We start from the raw sequence: 17594 nt of genomic DNA, 5'->3' as shown, positions 1-17594 counted from the left end.
GGTAAAGGGACCCCTGAACATTAGGTCCAGTCATGACCGACTCTGGGGTTGCAGCGCTCATCTCGCTTTATTGGCCGAGGGAGCCGGCGTACAGCTTCCGGGTCATGTAGCCAGCATGACTAAGCCGCTTCTGGCGAACCAGAGCAGTGAACGGAAACGGCGCTTACCTTCCCGCTGGAGCGGTACCTATTCATCTACTTGCACTTTGACATGCTTTCCAACTGCTAGATTGGCAGGAGCAGGGACCGAGCAATGGGAGCTCACCCCGTTGCGGGGATTTGAACTGCCGACCTTCTGATCAGCAAGCTCAAGAGGCTCAGTTGTTTAACCCACAGCGCCACCTGCATCCCTTCAACTAGCTGTTAGAAGGACAATAATTGAGGGCAGTGGTGTGCGAGAGCTGGAAGCAGGCTGTAGGCAGATGCCAGAAAGCAAGAGCCCTCCTCTGCACACCTTCCAGCTTGTCAACATCCTTCTTAAATTGTGGTACCCAGAACTGGACACAGGGATCCAGGTGTGTTCGGACCAAGGCAGAATAGAGCAGGAATGAGGAAGTTGGCATTCTCTGGTTGCTCTTTGGAATACAATCCCCAACATCCAATTAGTTGAGATCATAGGAGCCAATTCCTAGGGGCTGAGATCCCTTTGCTCCCCCAATAAAATGTTTGTGTGTGTGTGTCCCCAAAGTTGACAGGCATTTCCATTCAAATGGTGTGTGTGCACCGTGTCTTGTGATCAATTTTGTGGGGCTTACCTCCCCACCCCCATATTTTATTCAATTTGGCCACGCTGTCTGAGACTGATGGGAGTTGGAGTCCAATAGAACTTGGAGGCCCGCAGCTTCGCCATCTCTGCTTCTGGGGCGAGGCAGTAGCTGAGTGATTGGAGAAGGTCCATAGCTGAGCATCTGGAAAAGACAGGACTCAGAGAGACGGAGCTCGGAGGGAGGAATACTGCCACGGTGGCGGAGAGGGAAGCGGACCCGATTCCTGCATCGCAGGAAGTTGGACTGAATGACCCTCGGTGCGCTTTCCAACTCTACCATTTTACGATCGTATACGCAAAGGCGGCGAGTTTGCTGTTGCCGTTCGTTGCGCGCATTAGCCGCGTGCAGCGTGCATAACACTCGTGTCCCGAGCTTGTTTCCTGCGATTACAAGCGAGGAAGAGGAGGGACGGCAGGTGACAAAGGGCGCCTCAGTGCAGCTTGCCCAGCTGACAGTCCCAAGACGTCGCCTTCTGACAGAGGAGAGGAGGGCTGCCGTGGCAAAACGGCGCGATAAATACCAGATGGCCGGCGCGCAAGCAGCCCTGCACCAGGCGCAACCCTGACGCCGCGGGCGAGCCGTCCACTCCACTCCTTTGCGCAAGGCGCGCCGCAGCTCAGCTCCGCAGCAAAGCAGCCCACCCTTCCACCTCTGCAAAAGGTGGGGACCCAAAGTCCCCTGCAGAAACCTCCGCTCCCAGCGTCGTCGGGGACCCAGGTACCCTTAGATCTCCCCTTGGCATGCACCAGCGCGCTACCCTTGCAAACTCCGCCGCCGCAGCTTTGCCAGGCACTTTGGCGCAGCCTTAGAAAATCTCCGTCGTAAATTCCCCCTCGAAGCCTCTGCTGTGCCGTCGGTTGCGCCCCTGCGCTCCTCCATCTCCGAAGCGCCTCGCACGTGCTGCGCCATGGAGCGCCCGCGCCTGGAGGCTCAGTGCTACCGAAACGGGGACTGCCACCCCGGACGCCTCCTCGGGGGCTTCAGCGAGCTGGCGGCTGGCGGCGGCAACCCCTGCGAGATCCGCAAGCCGGCGGCGAAGCTCCCGCGCCCGCCGTCGGACAAAGGCAGCCGGGCCCGGGAAGGCGAGGAGCGGGAAGAGAGGGACGGGCTGCCTGCCCTGGAGGATGCGTACACCACCATCCTGGAGGGCCTGGGCGAGGACCCGACCCGGGAAGGGCTGCTGCTCACGCCCCGTCGAGCCGCCAAGGCCATGCAGTTCCTCACCAAGGGCTACCGCGAAACCGTCGGAGGTGAGATGCCCCCCGCCTTTCTTTCTTTTCTCGTTTTGACAACAGCCGCCAGTGGTCTTGTTGCACCTTAAAGGCTTCCTATATTTATTAAGTCGTAAGCCTTCGTGGGCTAGATCAGCTGCGTAAAAATAAGTGCCTCTCCTCGTTTCATCTTTTGAAGACCTGCTAAAATCACTTCTGTTCCGTCGGGAACAATTCAGAATACTGTACACCTTCCCACAATTTTCTGATTTTAAAAATGCAGGCAATTAAGAATTCACCTTCCCATAATGTCTTTATTTTAAAACTTTATATGTTTTTACTGTATGGCTTTTGTTATTATTTTTATTTTATTTACAATTGTAAAGAAAGTATTGCACATTTTTATTATATACCGTAGCTTTGTTGTAAACCACTCTGGTGTTTTTTAAAAAATGAATTGCGATATAAAAATATTTTAAATGAACAAATAAATATTACTATATTATATTTCTTACCCACCTTTTGTGAGGTGTTGGCGCAGATTGCAGTAATTTTAAAACGTGGTATTGAAATCAGTTAAAACAAATTGCAATCCAGGGAATAGGATGGGCCCTAAAAATAATCTGCAATGCTGCTGATATATTCATAAAATCATAGAATTTTAGAGTTGCAAGGGACCCAAAGATGCTGGGGTCATCTAGCCCAACCCTCTGCAATGTAGGAATATTTTGCTTAAAGTGGGGCTCGAACTCACAACCTTGAGATTAGGAGTCTCATGCTCTACCAACTGAGCTAAAGGCATTTTCTTTTGTATTGGCAATGAACAATCTGGTCATCACTTTATTAAGTATATCCAGTATTGTTCCTCCTCTTGGAAGACTGCGTCTGTGTGATCTCTTTCGCATGCCTTTCTTTCTTTTAAAAAGTGGGTTTTCGCAATTAGTCAGCAGCAATTCTCATCCTGCCTCACCATTGATCATGCTTTGAGTTGTAGTGTTTTTTAAAAATAAATTAATATATATATATATACATGCATGAGAATAGTAAGGTAAAGGGACCCCTGACCATTAGGTCCAGTCGTGACCGACTCTGGGGTTGCGGCGCTCATCTTGCTTTATTGGCCGAGGGAGCCGGCGTACAGCTTCCGGGTCATGTGGCCAGCAGGACTAAGCTGCTTCTGGCGAACCAGAGCAGTGCACGGAAACGCCATTTACCTTCCCGCCGGAACAGTACCTATTTATCTACTTGCACTTTGACGTGCTTTCAAACTGCTAGGTTGGCAGGAGCAGGGACCGAGCAACGGGAGCTCACCCCATTGCGGGGATTCGAACCGCCAACCTTCTGATCAGCGAGTCCTAGGCTCTGTGGTTTAACCCACAGCGCCACCCGCGTCCCTATGCATGAGAATAGGTAACCATAAATTGTTTAATAATAGGCCTGACCTGGAAATACTGAAATATCAGCAAGCCTGTAATGCTATACTGAGCTGCTTGGGATGGATTTTACTTATATGCTGCTTTTCTGCAGCAAACTTGTGCCCAAACTGACTTAAAGCAAACATTCAGAGACCTCGAAATAGAGAACACTTGGAAATAAAATTATACAAAATACGGAATATGTCAGTAAATTCACAAATAACAAAAATCAACAATAAAAAAATTATAAACATTCACATTCTCTCCGCCGGAGCTGACACACTTTATATCTCTTTATTCTTTACTGCCAACCCATGAGGGACCTAGCAAATATACAGACTTTTGCTGTTTTCATTTCAGGGCCACATTAATCTCTGGCTATAACAATCAGCTCCTTGGTTCTTGCTTAGCAATCCTCTTAAACCTTGTTCCAGGGTTACTGGATTATTTCTATAATGTAACCATTCAACACTATCTGGGAATTGAGGGTGTGTGTGTGTGTGTGTGTGTGTGTGAATGAATAAGGTTTATAACTCAGTAAGCGTTGAAAGTTTACTTGCATTTGTTTTACAGTGATGTGCAACTTTGCACACATACAGTTCTCGTTTCAAGGGATAAGACTTGTTGTAGAATGTGGCTGAGGACCCTGAAGCGGGAGCCCCGATTCTACATGAGCAGTGCTCACGCCCCATACTAGTGGTTCAGTGGGATATGGGGTACTACTTTGACTAAAATAGCTTCCATCCCCAAGGCAGAACCCCAGAATCTGAAGACACCATGCCAGCTGAAAACTAAAAATGTGACAGTGGCACTTAGCAATTTCCTTGCTGAGGACCAGGTTACAGAGGTAACTTGGGTTACAAAAGCTTTGGGTTATGTGTTTTCAGGTTGCGGACCGCGCGAAACTTGGAAGTACCGGAAAGAGTTACTTCCGGGTTTCACCGCTCGCGCATGCGCAGAAATGCCAAATCGCATCACGCGCGTGCACAGACGCAGCATTGCAGGTTACGAACGCTACGGGTTGTGGACGTGCCTCTGTCACGGATTACATCCACAACCCGAGGTTCCACTGTACTTTAGGGACTGTCTTTACCCATCTAAACCTACCTGGGCCCTGAAGGAGGCCTTGCTCTTTTAGCTCATTCTCACTGGAAATGTGATTGGCAGGTACAGTGGTACCTCGGGTTAAGAACTTAATTCGTTCTGGAGGTCCGTTCTTAACCTGAAACTGTTCTTAACCTGAGGTACCACTTTAGCTAATGGGGCCTGCTGCTGCGCCACCGGAGCACGATTTCTGTTCTCATCCTGAAGCAAAGTTCTTAACCTGAGGTACTATTTCTGTGTTAGTGGAGTCTGTAACCTGAAGTGTCTGTAACCTGAAGCATCTGTAACCCGAGGTACCACTGTACTAGGAACAGGGCCTTTTCAGTAATGGTGCCTGGAGAAATAATCTCCCACTTGTTGACAGGTTTTATTTGGGTCACGAAGAGTCAGACATGACTAAACAACAACAACAACAACAACAACAACAACAACAACAACAACTGTTTTATGCTCTTTCTAGTGCCACTGATAGCTTTTAAATGCATTTTTAGATTCATTTTTACTGGTTTTTAATACGTTGGTTTTCATCGTTTTGATGTTTAGAACACTTTTGTGGAAATGTGGCATGAAAAGAAATTGAAATGAATGGAAGAGAGAACATTTTTACAGTTTGCTGCAGCACGTGGCCGCTAGAAATGTGAAATATATTTCTATCTAGCTTGACCTAAACATTCATGGTCTGTTACATGGTCTGTGGGGTATTTAAAATGCAATGAACAATTCATGTTTTGCTAGATAGGCGCATAATAGGAGCTGAAGCTCCTATTATGAGTTTCCCTGTAAGTTTGCTAGAAAGAACTCTGTGAGAGACACGCCCACTGTGCCCTGACTGAGGAAGGGCATAGCTGTACACACACACACACACACACACACACACACACACACACACACACTTACCTGCCTGGGCACAGCCTCGCTTTTCCCTCTTTTCTTCATCTTTTCATCAGCAAGCCAGAAATGTGAGAACATCTGCTAAGTCTAAGCTCCAGTGTCCAGACACCATTTCAAACTAGACTAAAGCACATCTTTGTAGCTGAATTACCATTTTAAGCCAGCCTGGACAAAGCTGTTATCTCTGTTACTCTGTTCTGAGTGAGCAAATGTTATTTTTCACCTTTTACAAGACTGTGTGATTATTGTTTTAAGGTGGAGAAATGGGGAAAATACTAGGAGAATCCAGTCTGCCTTAAAGCACGCAGGATTCCTTAAACTAGAAGGCTAAAACTAACCTATCTAGGTGTTAGGAAAACATTCTTTAAGAAACAGATAAAAGTTCATGCAAGCTTTAAAGAGGGTTCCAGATTTTTTCTTTAGGGTGTATGAGTGGCTTGATTGGTGTCAGCTGGAGGTGCAAATAAAGGGAGGAAGTTGCAGGCTGCAATTTCCGCATGAGGAAAGCACACGCACACACTGTCAGCACACATTCTGACAACAAGGTTGGAAGTAAGGCAATGTGTGCTGCTGAGAACTGTGAGTTTTGCTGCGTCAGGATTGTTACCCAGTAGATAAGCCATGGTTCCCCTTCCTACCCTCCTCTGAGGCTCGATTTAAAGCAGCAAAGCAGACAGGAGCCACCTGCTTTGCTGCTTTAAATAGTTTAGTGCAACATTTGATTCAGAATATTTTTTTCCGTATTTTCCTCCTCTAAAAACTAGGTGCGCCCTATGGTCAGGTGCGCCCTATGGAGCGAAAAATACGGTAATTACAGTGGTACCTCTGTGATCCGTTCCGGAGCCCTCTTCGCATCTAGAGGTAAATGTAACTAGTGATGGCACGTCTGCGCACGCGCGCGTTGCTTTTCGCAGCTTCTGCGCATGCGCGTGACGTCGTTTTGAGTGTCTGCACATGCGCAAGGAGCGAAACCCAGAAGTAACGCGCTCCGTTACTTCCGGGTTGCCGAGGAGCGCAACTCGAACGCGCTCAACTCGAAGCATATTTAACCCGAGGTATGACTGTACTGGACTGAGATTATACCATGCTGGAGAGATAAAGAAAGAATGTAAATAGCTTGTATATAATAGTAACAGAAATGCTTGTGCAACCAGTCAAACAATAAAGAAGCTATTGACTGTGAATTTGCGTATGACTCTTGTTCTTGTCCTCTGCCTCTGGGGAAAACTCTGCTACAATCAGTAAGAAGTGGTTTTACCAAGGTGCCACCACACAAGCAGAAAAGCGCAGCGGAAGTGTGTGGGCGGTAACCTCTAATACTAAGCTCCCCTTTTAAGCTGGCAAATGGGTGGCACCCTGCTGAACTCCCAAACGTGAGGAAGGAAGGATAATATATAATAAATATATCCTCTCCTAGCATCTATCTACACCCCAATATTACTAATTATTCTTTAGTCAAGGCCAGAACTGGTAGATGGAACAAAGTGCTGTTGCCCACTGTTCCGTGAAAAGCTTCTATTTTGTCTTTTCAGACATACTCAACGATGCAGTTTTCGACGAGGACCATGACGAGATGGTGATCGTGAAGGACATTGATATGTTTTCCCTCTGTGAACATCACTTGGTACCTTTCTTTGGCAAGGTACTGGTTACCTGAAACGCTTTGTGGTCTAAACCAGTGTTGGCCCCCTGCTGGAGTGCCTGGGGAAACCCAGCCAGATGGGCGGGGTATAAATAATAAATTATTATTATTATTATTAAAATTATTATTATTATTTAGCCTGAGTTGCCTTCACAGGTGTGTGCTGGATTCTCCCCAGCCAAGTTGCTTGAGACGGAAGATTCTGCCGTCCACACTGCACATTGCCCAGCCTTTGCAGACATATCCAGGAATCCGTGTTTTACACGCAAAGGGCTCAATGCCTTACATTTCCCCTGATGGCTGGGAAAGATTCCTGTCTGAAATAGGACTGGAAATAGGAACAAGAAACTTTTTCTGCAAAGCCTTTTGCAGTGGCTTGCCAGCCCCCGCCTTTCTCCCCATTCAACTGAGCTTTAAACCTCTCCGCCAAATTTGGCAGTGTGATGCAGGCGAGCGTGACGTGTGCTTGTGTCTTTGTGAGAGTGGCGTGTGCCTCTGTGTGTGTGTGTCAAAGAGAGGTGAGTGTGTGCCTCGGTCCAGTATACCTGAAGGAGCGTCTCCACCCCCATCATTCAGCCCAGAGACTGAGATCCAGCGCCGAGGGCCTTCTGGCGGTTCCCTCATTGCAAGAAGTGAGGTTACAGGGAACCAGACAGAGGGCCTTCTCAGTAGTGGCACCCACCCTGTGGAACACCCTCCCTTCAGACGTGAAGGAAATAAGCAGTTATCCTATCTTTAAAAGACATCTGAAGGCAGCCCTGTTTAGGGAAGTTTTTAATATTTAATGCTGTACTGTTTTTAACATTTGATTGGGAAACGCCCAGAGTGGCTGGGGAGACTCAGACAGATGGGCGGGGTATAAATAATAAATTATTATTGTTGTTGTTGTTGTTGTTGTTGTTATTTTCCTGGATGTTTTGCGGCACGCATGTGTGGCGAGTATCTGTTTGTTGTGTGTGTGCATTTGTGTGTATTCATTTTGCTTGTGGTGCGCGTGCATTCACGGCAAGCACACTGCCCACGCATGTGGGTTTGGTGGTCACTTGGATCACCATCCGCAAAGGCTTGGCCAGCATTGAATACGGCTTTGGTGTCCAAAAGAGTTAGTCCTTTGGCAGATCATACTGACTGAACTGGATAGGCAAGTAGCAGCTTCCTAGATCCCTAAGAATTCTCTGTGGCTCAGAGTTCTTTGGGTGACCTTTAGTTTGCACTCTGTCAGGCAACAGAGGAACCAACCCACATGGCAGGTTGCCAGGAATGGACAAGACAAGGGAAAGTCCTTACCATCTGCTTTTATTCAGTATTCACAGAGAGAGGCTTAGAAACTCATCAACTTGGAGCAATGGCGTTGCTCCGAGTCAAACCCCACCCCCTCCGTCTCTCCCATTATGCGTCATCACTACGGTGGCTGAGCTGTGCCTTCTGCCTCTGAGCTTTCTGCTCTCCTACTTTCAATGCCTGCCAGGTTCTGGGAGGGGGGGGTCTGGAATGCTTTCTAAAGACATTTGAGTCCATCAGTTGTCCCCCCCTCTGGTTCTGCTTCCTCCTCCTCTCCCATTATTTGAAGAAGAAGAAGAGTTTGGATTTCATATCCTGCTTTCTCACTACCCGAAGGAGTCTCAAAGTGGCTAACGTTCTCCTCTCCCTTCCTCCCCCACAACAAACACTCTGTGAGGTGAGTGGGGCTGAGAGACTTCAAAGAAGTATGACTAGCCCAAATTCACCCAGCAGCTGCATGTGGAAGAGCGGGGAAGCGAACCCGGCTCACCAGAGTCCACCGCTCTTAACCACTACACCACGCTGGCTCTTTCCCCTCATCTGCCTCTCCCTCAAACCCTGTTGTAATTCTGAACTGTCTTCTTCTTCTCTGGAAGGGTCAGGCTGGGGAGGTGGTCTCTACCATTCCTCCTCTGCCCAGTCCCTGACATACTGCTGTGTTGAACTACAAACATGGCATATTTTTTATTTACTAAAAAAAACCCCTATTCCCCCCTCCCTGTTAGATGTGCTATCTTGCTTTCCTTTAAGGGGGTGACGCAGGGGTGTATCACTGTCCGCTAGCGCCTGTGGCAGATGCTCCTGTGCTGGGCAAGACGCAGAGGGTCTTTTCGCCCTCCGCGCTCCCCCAGCCCTCGCTGCCAGGTGATGGGGATCTCTGTGGGGGGTGCCTGTTTTGTGTCCCCCCTGCCCCCGGCATCCTGCATGTTATGCCACTAGGATAACGTTTGCTTCTAAGCCAGCGGTTCTCAACCTGTGGGTTCCCAGATGTTGTTGGACTACAACTCCCATCATCCCTGAGCTCTGGCCTCGCTAGCTAGGGATGATGGGAGTTGTAGTTCAACAACATCTGGGGACCCACAGGTTGAGAACCGCTGTATCTAAGCCAATAGCACTGAAGACTTGTGAGTTTGAATCATTGACAGATATTTGGGGAAAGTATCCTCAATTGGTTTGGGGAAGAGGATTGTTTTGATTTTACTTGCCCTTGGCAGTCAGATCAGACAGGCCGCTGTAACGCAGACCAACAAGGCAAATCCACAAATCCCTTTGAAACGAATTGTGCAAGATTTCAGATTCGCAGCATTAGTGACTAGAGCAGGGAGTGTGTTGGAGAAACCTATTCCCTGCAACATAACTGGTGTGTTGCGGTGGGGATAGACTCCAATTGTGAATCCAGTATTAACCATTCTTCCCTCTCCGTTTGAATCTGCAGGTACACATTGGATACTTACCGAGGAAGAAAGTGGTTGGCTTAAGCAAACTTGCAAGGTTCTTATTATTCAACTTATGTTCTTGTCTGTTTTATGGAATTCACCTGTGCAACGTGTACCGATGGCTGCTGTCTCAGGTGGCTTTGTAAGGGAATTAAGACAAATTTGTGGAGGAGAGGTTGTGCCAGTGGCTCTTAGCCAGCATGGCCATTTAGAGCCTCCAGGTTCAGTAGCGGCTTATCACTGAATAAGACTTGCTGGAGAGCAATAACAATAAATCGTTGTCTTCAGACCATGCTTGCCCGCTGTGGGGAAATGGGGTGTTGCACCCGGTGGACCAACCTGCTCTCTCTGTGGCGCAATGGGCCATTGCGTCCGGCTGTTAACCAGAAGGTTGGTGGTTCGAGCCCACCCAGGGACGGCTGTGGCAGGATTCCTGCATCGCAGGAGGTTAAACTACATGACCCTTGGGATCCCTTCCAACTCTGTGACTTTATGACCTTGTGACTGATCCATCATGACTCTTCTTAGGCTTTTGAAGCATGCATCGGTGTACACTTATGTGCATTTTGTGTGTATGTGAAATTAGAAGTTACATGCGATCTGGGATGTTAACACTGATAAGTGAGATGATTCATTTATTGGCCACGGGTGCCTCCTAAACTGCTGAGCTCAGGACCACACACATGGGGGTTATCCCTTTTCTTATTTCTTTTTTGCTACAGTTGTGTGATGCAGATTGAATCGGACTCTGCTGCCTTGCCCAGGCGGTATGAGAACATGTACCCTCTGCTGCGGGAGGCTAGTGGCTGGGAAACACAAGTAGCCAAACAAACCCCTGTGTTGCAAAGAGAATGTCAACAATGTCTAGGCAACACGGTCACCATATACATACGTAATAGACAATCTTTACAGAATTCCTTCAAATCACAAAAAGTTCAAAATGAAAATCTTTAGTCTCAAAGTCTCTGAAAATCTTTAAATGAAGCGAGGTACCAAACTTTGTACGCTGGAAGACAAGCTGTGAAGCTTTGTGTATTCAACAGTGATGTCCAACACTGAACGGTAATTCCGGATATTGACTACTGTTTCATAGAATTCTTCATCAGCGCGGTGGGTGGATATAGAATGCTTCATAAACCCATCTTATTTCGAATGAATGTATATAAATGATAATATCAAATTCTGTGTACAGTGCTCATGTAATAATGTAGTCACTGCATTATTTGAACCTTTTATGATTTTAAAGATTGTCTATTACGTATGTATATGGTCATCGTGTTGCCTAGACATTGTTGAGGGAAACACAAGTAGGCAGAGAGCTATTGCACTCTGGGTCCTGATGGCAGGCTTCCCAGAGGCACCTGAGAGCTGAACTAGATGGGTCTTTGACTTGATCCAGCAAGGCTTTTCTTAAGTTCCTACATATTATTGTTCTGAGGAATTCTGGGGACCGCAAATGGCAGTCTCCAGTTGGGAGAAGCTGATGTGTTTTGATCCTGCCCCACCCTCAAGAAAAGCGATTACCTCATGTCTTTATTTGAAAGCATGAGTACAGTTGGACCTTGGAAGTCAAATGGAATCCATTCCGGAAGTCTGTTCGACTTCCAAAACATTCAAAAACCAAATTGCTGCTTCTGATTGGCTGCAGGAAGCTCCTGCAGCCAATCAGAAGCCCCGTTGGACGTTTGGGTTCCAAAAGAAAGTTTGCAAACCGGAACAATCACTTCCGGGTTTGCCGTGTTCGGGAGCCAAAATGTCTGAGTTCCAAGGCATTCGTGATTCAAGGCACAACTGTACTCCAAAGGTAAAACCTTGACAACTGTAGCCTGAGAGTGAGTCTTGCTTCTTCCCGTTTTGCATTCCATTTGCTCGTCTGTTTCTTGACACCGTGCCATTTATTTTCTCTCACCATTATCTTTTCTCCCTCCAGAATCGTTGAAATATTCAGCCGAAGGCTTCAAGGTTTGTATCCTTTCTGCAATATGGTGCAGCTCTGCCTTCTTGCTAACTCCCCTATGTTCCTCTAATGCCACCCCTAGGAGTCACTCTAGGGCACGAGTGGCTAACCTGTGGCCATCTTGACCAGGGGTTCCCAAACTTGGGTCTTCAGCTGTTTTGGACTACACTTCCCATCATCCCTGACCACTGGTCCTGCTAGGTAGGGATGATGGGAGTTGTAGTCCAACAAAAGCAGAAGACAAGTTTGGGAAACCCTGATCTAGACCTTCCTGAACTACAACTCCCAGACTGTTGGCCATGCTAGCTGGGGCTGTTGGGAGTTGGTGTCTGACACCACCTGGAGGGGCAGAAGCTAGGCACCCCTTCTCAGTGTGCTGTGAGAAATAAAATTACTTTAAGAATCCTGCGGGCCTCTGGATATTGTGGAATTCCAAATCCCATCAGCCTTATTATCCAGTATAGCCAATGGTAAGTGTCAGTGTTAGAAAAGGAAAAAGGTTCTGACCTCCTTTTTACTCCTTTGCCTAATCCTCAGACTTTAGTTGGCACAAAAGAGTCCTTGAGAAAGAGTATTCTTGCAGAGTATTGCTGCTTTTATTCTTAAAAAGTCTTCCTCTCCAACCACGACCAACAGCTTTTACACACACCAAACACAACCAGCTTTCTACCATCCACCCAACCCACACCACACACTAACATTGACCACTCTATATATACAGGTACCATTTGGTGAAAGGTTGCATGAGTCATTGTAGGCTGCTGACTCACGCTGACTTAGTTCTTTTAGCATTAAAGAAACAGTGGCCAATTTTTAGCTGTGACAGTAAGGCAGTTGTAGCCCTACAACACCTGGAGGGCCACAGGTTCCCCATCCCCGATAACTGCCAGCAGGGCTGCTTTGCAATCCGGTCCTCCAAATGCCCCCCATATCCGCTTCATCCTGAGAGCTGGAGGGGAAAGGCAGTGGGAGGTCAGCGCGGTGCTCATGCAGTTGCAGGAGCAGCAGAATGGGAAGATGGCAGTCAAATCTTCCAAGACAGGAATGTGCAGATCAGAACAAGCTGGTCAGTCTCTGTTTGATTCGCAGCAGAGTGGCAAAGGTTTTTATCTTCAAATAATAATAATAATAATAAAAGATAGCTAGAAAAGGTCTGTCAATGGGAACTCACGTTGAGTGCTGAAAGCAAATTCCTGTGCTGAGTATCTCCTCAGAGGAATTGTTCTCTTTAATTCTATGTCAGAGGGGAGCGCTCCTGGGCGGAGGAAGGGGGACGGTGGGGGCGGTCTGCCCCAGGTGCCATAATTTGGGGGGGGGGTGACATTCAGCGCGCCGCCTGCTCGCGACTCCCAAGCCTACCCCGAGCCATCGGGGGATGGGGCGGAGCTGTGCCGCCTTGCCGGTGGCCTTCCACTCTTCCTCTTTCGTTTTGACAGCTTAGGGGAGGTTTGGGAGTCGCGGGGGGGGGCGGTGCACCATTGCCCCCTGCTCCTGGGCTGCTTCCTGGGTGGGGGAGCCTCCCCCATGCTGTCAAAAGGAAGAGGGAAGGGAGGAAGGCTGCTGGCAAAGCGGCGCGGCTCCCTCCCCCCTCGCCCAGGAAGCAGCTCTGCCCCCCCCCGGGCGGCACCCCCTGGGATGCTCACCCCGCCCTGGGGTGTGCAGCATGCGCGCCGTTCTGGGTGCCGCCTCTGGGAGCGCTAGTGAGTTTTGTCCTTTTCGCTCAATATTTGACACACACACACACACACACCGAATGTGAGGAGGGAGACAGTCTTTCCCCCCTTTGCCTGTGAAAGCGCCTTTCCCCCCAGCTTAGCGGAAAGTTCTCTTTTGAGAACAATTGGCTTGGACCAAATTGATTCAGAAGTCAGTAAGTTCATTTATTCCAAAGTTAGCAATTTACAGTGGTACCTCGGGTTAAGAACTTAATTTGTTCCGGAGGTCCGTTCTTAACCTGAAACTGTTCTTAACCTGAGGTACCACTTTAGCTAATGGGGCCTCTCGCCGCCGCTGTGCCGCCAGAGCACGATTTCTGTTCTCATCCTGAGGTAAAGTTCTCAACCTGAGGTACTATTTCTGGTACTGAAGTGTCTGTAACCCGAGGTACCACTGTTTTAAGGAAAAGAATGTATTCAAAAGTTAACCAAAGCATGTATCCGTAAAATAACAGTGAGCGTGTATTTGAAGTTGCCAACCAATTAAAGACCATAGCCTTTTTCTCTCTCACACAAAGCACCATTATTTTTCTAGTCCAGGAGCGGCTTACCAAGCAGATTGCCCTGGCAATTACTGAAGCCCTGAAGCCTGTTGGAGTGGCTGTGGTCATTGAAGCATCGTAAGTTCAGCATGCCCAGTCCAGCTTGGACTGTTGCATCACATACACCTTCATTGCATTTTCCCCATTTCCCTCTTGAAATATACTCAGAGTCGCAAAGTGATTTCATGCTCTTTATTCAGCTCATAGTGGTGAGGAGGAATGAATGAATGGAAGTCCCCTCAAAGTATCTGCTTTATATACATTATTTACACAATGGGCTGCACATGATTGGCTAATTCCGGAATTCTACTGTAAGCCAATCAAGTTGTGGATTCACTTCTATCTGGAGCATGATTGGGTGGTTCCTGCCAACCAATCATACTGCTGCATTGTTCTAGGACCAATCAGACTGCTGCATTCTGAATCCTATTGTTCTAGGACCAATCAGACTGCTGCCTTTTGGATCCTATTGTTCTAGGACCAATCAGACTGCTGCGGTTTGGATCCTATTCAACTCAGTACATAACACCTCTTTTGCGGGGGGGGGGGGTGAGTTTGCATATCATCACTATTAAAAACACACGCTATAAACAATTTAAGAAACCTAGCATGATCCTATACTCAAGAAGTGCCATTGATCTCAATATGGCTCACTCAAAGGTGAGCAATAGGATTACAATCTTGCTTAGTTGTATGTTGCTGTACACAAAACAGGTTGAATGACCACCATTCAACAGGTTGAATGACCATCATGGATGCTTTTTTATTTTTTACTTTTCAAATTTTACATTTCAAATCAAACACCTATTAAACCATACATTCATTGACTTTCCTCGCTCCCCTAACAAGGTACATTTAATATATCCATCATTCCTGCGTATTTTAATATACCCATCTAATTCTGTTTTCGTATCTTGCATCTCTTCAACATATGTTATATTGTTGAATTTTACTTTAATACTGCCAGCGTTTTCAACTGTACACAATTATTTTCAAAATATTTGACAAGAATTTTCCATTCCTCTTTTAAATACCTGTTCTTTTTGCTCTCTTATTCTACTTGTTAGACCTGCTAATTCTGCATATTATATCATCTTCAGTTGTCAGTCTTCCTTACTAGGGACTTCACTCACTTTCCATTTTTGGGCTAAAATCTGAGCTGCTGTTGTTGCATACCTAAATAACCCCCCTCCGACTCCTGGAAACCTCTGTATTAACAATTCCTAACAGAAATGCCTCCGGTTTTGGGGGGGGGGAGTTGTTTTAAACTTTTCTTCATCTCATTATATATCATTTCCCAATATTCTTCAGCTGTCTGTCATGGATCCTTTAGCTGAGATTCCTACATTGTAGAGGGTTGGTCTAGATGAAACTTGGGATCCCTTCCAACTCTATAATTCTACACCAGAGAGGGGATGTTATCACCTTTTTGTCTCCCCACTCCTGCCCCCCTGCCTGAACTCCTATTGGTGAAGCTGCCTTCTGAGCATGTGCAGCAGCTGTCCCAATGGCACACACCTCAGCATACCTGCGAAGGGGAAGTGGTTTTTATTTTCAAATCGGGTGCAAACAGCTGTGTTTCTCAAGAAACTACAGCAGGGGTTGGCAAACTAAGGCCTGGGGGCTGGATGCGGCCCACCGGGCTCGTAAATCTGGCCCGCGGACCCTGCCGCCCACTCTCTCGGTCCCCGCACTAAACTGGTGTGGAGGCCTTGCCATGCGACGACTGACTTCCACTATGCTGGCACAGCTTAAAATTGGCTGCAGGAAGCTCCTGCAGCCAATCTGAAGCTGCGGACATCTCTGGGCAGCACCCCTTCCTTCCCGCTGAGGCGGCTGCGTATGGCCAAGAGCCAAGTGGGAGGAAACAGCGGCGGTAGGGAGGCTGTCTCCGCCGCCCAGGCTAGCGATATGGGCTCTGCGCCCCATGGACCTCTGGCTGAGGCAGAAGACAATGATGACACTGCCAAAGGTGAGGCGGCGGGAGCATGAGTGGCGGTGGTGGGGGTCCAGCCCCCCACAAGGTCTGAGGGACCGTGGACCAGCCCCCTCCTGAAAATGTTTGCTGATCCCTGAACTAGTCATACCTCATGTTACATTTGCTTTAGGTTGCGCGTTTTCAGGTTGCGTCCCGCGGCGACCTGGAAGTACCGGAAAGGGTTATTTCCGGGTTTCGCCGCTCACGCATGCGCAGATGCGCAAAATGACGTCATGCGCATGCGCAGAAACGGCGAATCGTGACCCGCATGTGTGCAAACGCAGGTTGCATTCTTTTCGGGTTGCAAACAGATCCCGTTCACAACCAGAGGTACCACTATACAGGATAGGTAGGGATTGTGGCTGACTTCACGTGTACATGGCATCGGACACCACCGATGGAAGTGCACCAGAGCCAGTGTAAACAGTGTAAAGTGTAAAACAGTGTAAAATGCGTACATAGCCATAACTGGACTGAGTTCTGAGTAGATATTTATGGGCTTGCACTGTAAAGTAGCTTGGGAGGCATTGTATGTCTGTGGGCAACATTTTAAAATTCATACACACCCCTGCAGTGGTATAGCGTCATGTGATTTTGCAGCTTATGTAACTCAGCATTTATGGTATTTATTTTTTACAAAAATGTGTAGCAAGCTCTGAATTATTCTTTGCAATCTGACTGTTATTTTATTGTGCGGTTCTTGACCTTCTGAGGTTGTCAGCTGCTTTGGACATCGTTCACCGTGGAAAATAAACCACAATGGTATGGGTGTTAGCAATTTCTGCTGCTAATCTGATACTAAAAATGCCTCTTTGAATGTCCGCCGGCAGGCACATGTGCATGATCATGAGAGGAGTTCAGAAGATGAGCAGCAAAACCGTCACCAGCGCCATGCTTGGAGTCCTGCGGGAAGATCCCAAAACCAGGGAGGAATTTCTCGCCTTGATCAAGAATTAAACGACAGCAGCTTGCGGCTCTCTGTGGGTTTGGATCCCACACTCGAAACCAGTTGCCAAGACATAATTGCCTTCTGTGAGCCAGAATCTGTGCCATAAAAGAAGAGGAAGAAGACAAAAAAAGGTGAAAGCAAAAAAAGAGAAGAAAATAAATAACTGCACCACAGCTTTGTTCTCGCTTCTGGGTAACACCTTAAGAGTGTCGTTAAACATTAGCTAGGCAGCACAAGCACCAAACTCCCATTTCGCAGCAAAGAAATCGGGTATCCCTGATACAGCAGCATCTTGTGACATGGTGAGCCAAGGGCCTCTTTGCATCCTGCATCTTCTAACCCTTTGAGAACAAAGCAAGAGATCCATCCTCTCCCCTGAGTTTTCATGCATCACAAGAGTCGCACATCTAAGCACATAAAATGTGAATGCAAGAAATGCTTATTTGCAAAGGTGTGTTGTGTAGGTGCATGTAGGATTGGCTGCAGTTTTCTTCATCAGTACACTCAGTGGATGGTCCAGGTGTGGCCTGTAGGGGGGGTAGGGGGCAGGTAGGGGGAGCCTCAGGCCCAAATGTGGCCCCCTAGGTCTCGTATTTCCAGTTCTAGAAAGCCTGCCAGGCCCCTTACCCCAGGCCCCACTCCTTACTGGTCCCACTGTGTCTTCCTTAGGTACTTTTGCCTTTGTGGCATGAGAGCCTCACTTTTTT

The 17594-nt window shown here is 47.7% G+C and overlaps 1 protein-coding gene across 1 annotated transcript; it reads left to right on the top strand.

Annotated features, from left to right (window-relative positions):
- The first annotated feature begins 826 nt into the window (after positions 1–826).
- On the top strand, positions 827–17590 carry LOC310758703 (GTP cyclohydrolase 1-like). Its single transcript, XM_083605578.1, has 6 exons — positions 827–2016; positions 6920–7029; positions 9746–9801; positions 11677–11708; positions 13954–14038; positions 16769–17590. Exons 1-6 carry the CDS (start codon positions 1674–1676, stop codon positions 16893–16895), a joined length of 753 nt encoding a protein of 250 aa, XP_083461704.1. The 5' UTR covers positions 827–1673; the 3' UTR covers positions 16896–17590.
- The last annotated feature ends 4 nt before the right edge of the window (positions 17591–17594 follow it).

This window comes from Podarcis filfolensis (genome assembly GCF_964270895.1).
Source record: "Podarcis filfolensis genome assembly, chromosome: 3".
In the NCBI taxonomy this organism is placed as follows: domain Eukaryota; kingdom Metazoa; phylum Chordata; class Lepidosauria; order Squamata; family Lacertidae; genus Podarcis; species Podarcis filfolensis.
This window is presented reverse-complemented; position numbering and strand designations above follow the sequence as displayed.

Excerpts from the sequence above, each read along its gene's own strand:
- LOC310758703 (XM_083605578.1), top strand. The coding sequence starts at position 1,674 with ATGGAGCGCCCGCGCCTGGAGGCTCAGTGCTACCGAAACGGGGACTGC. Across the intron at positions 11,709-13,953 it reads ATTCAGCCGAAGGCTTCAAG|TCCAGGAGCGGCTTACCAAG; the intron begins GTTTGTATCCTT and ends TTATTTTTCTAG. Across the intron at positions 14,039-16,768 it reads GCTGTGGTCATTGAAGCATC|GCACATGTGCATGATCATGA; the intron begins GTAAGTTCAGCA and ends GTCCGCCGGCAG.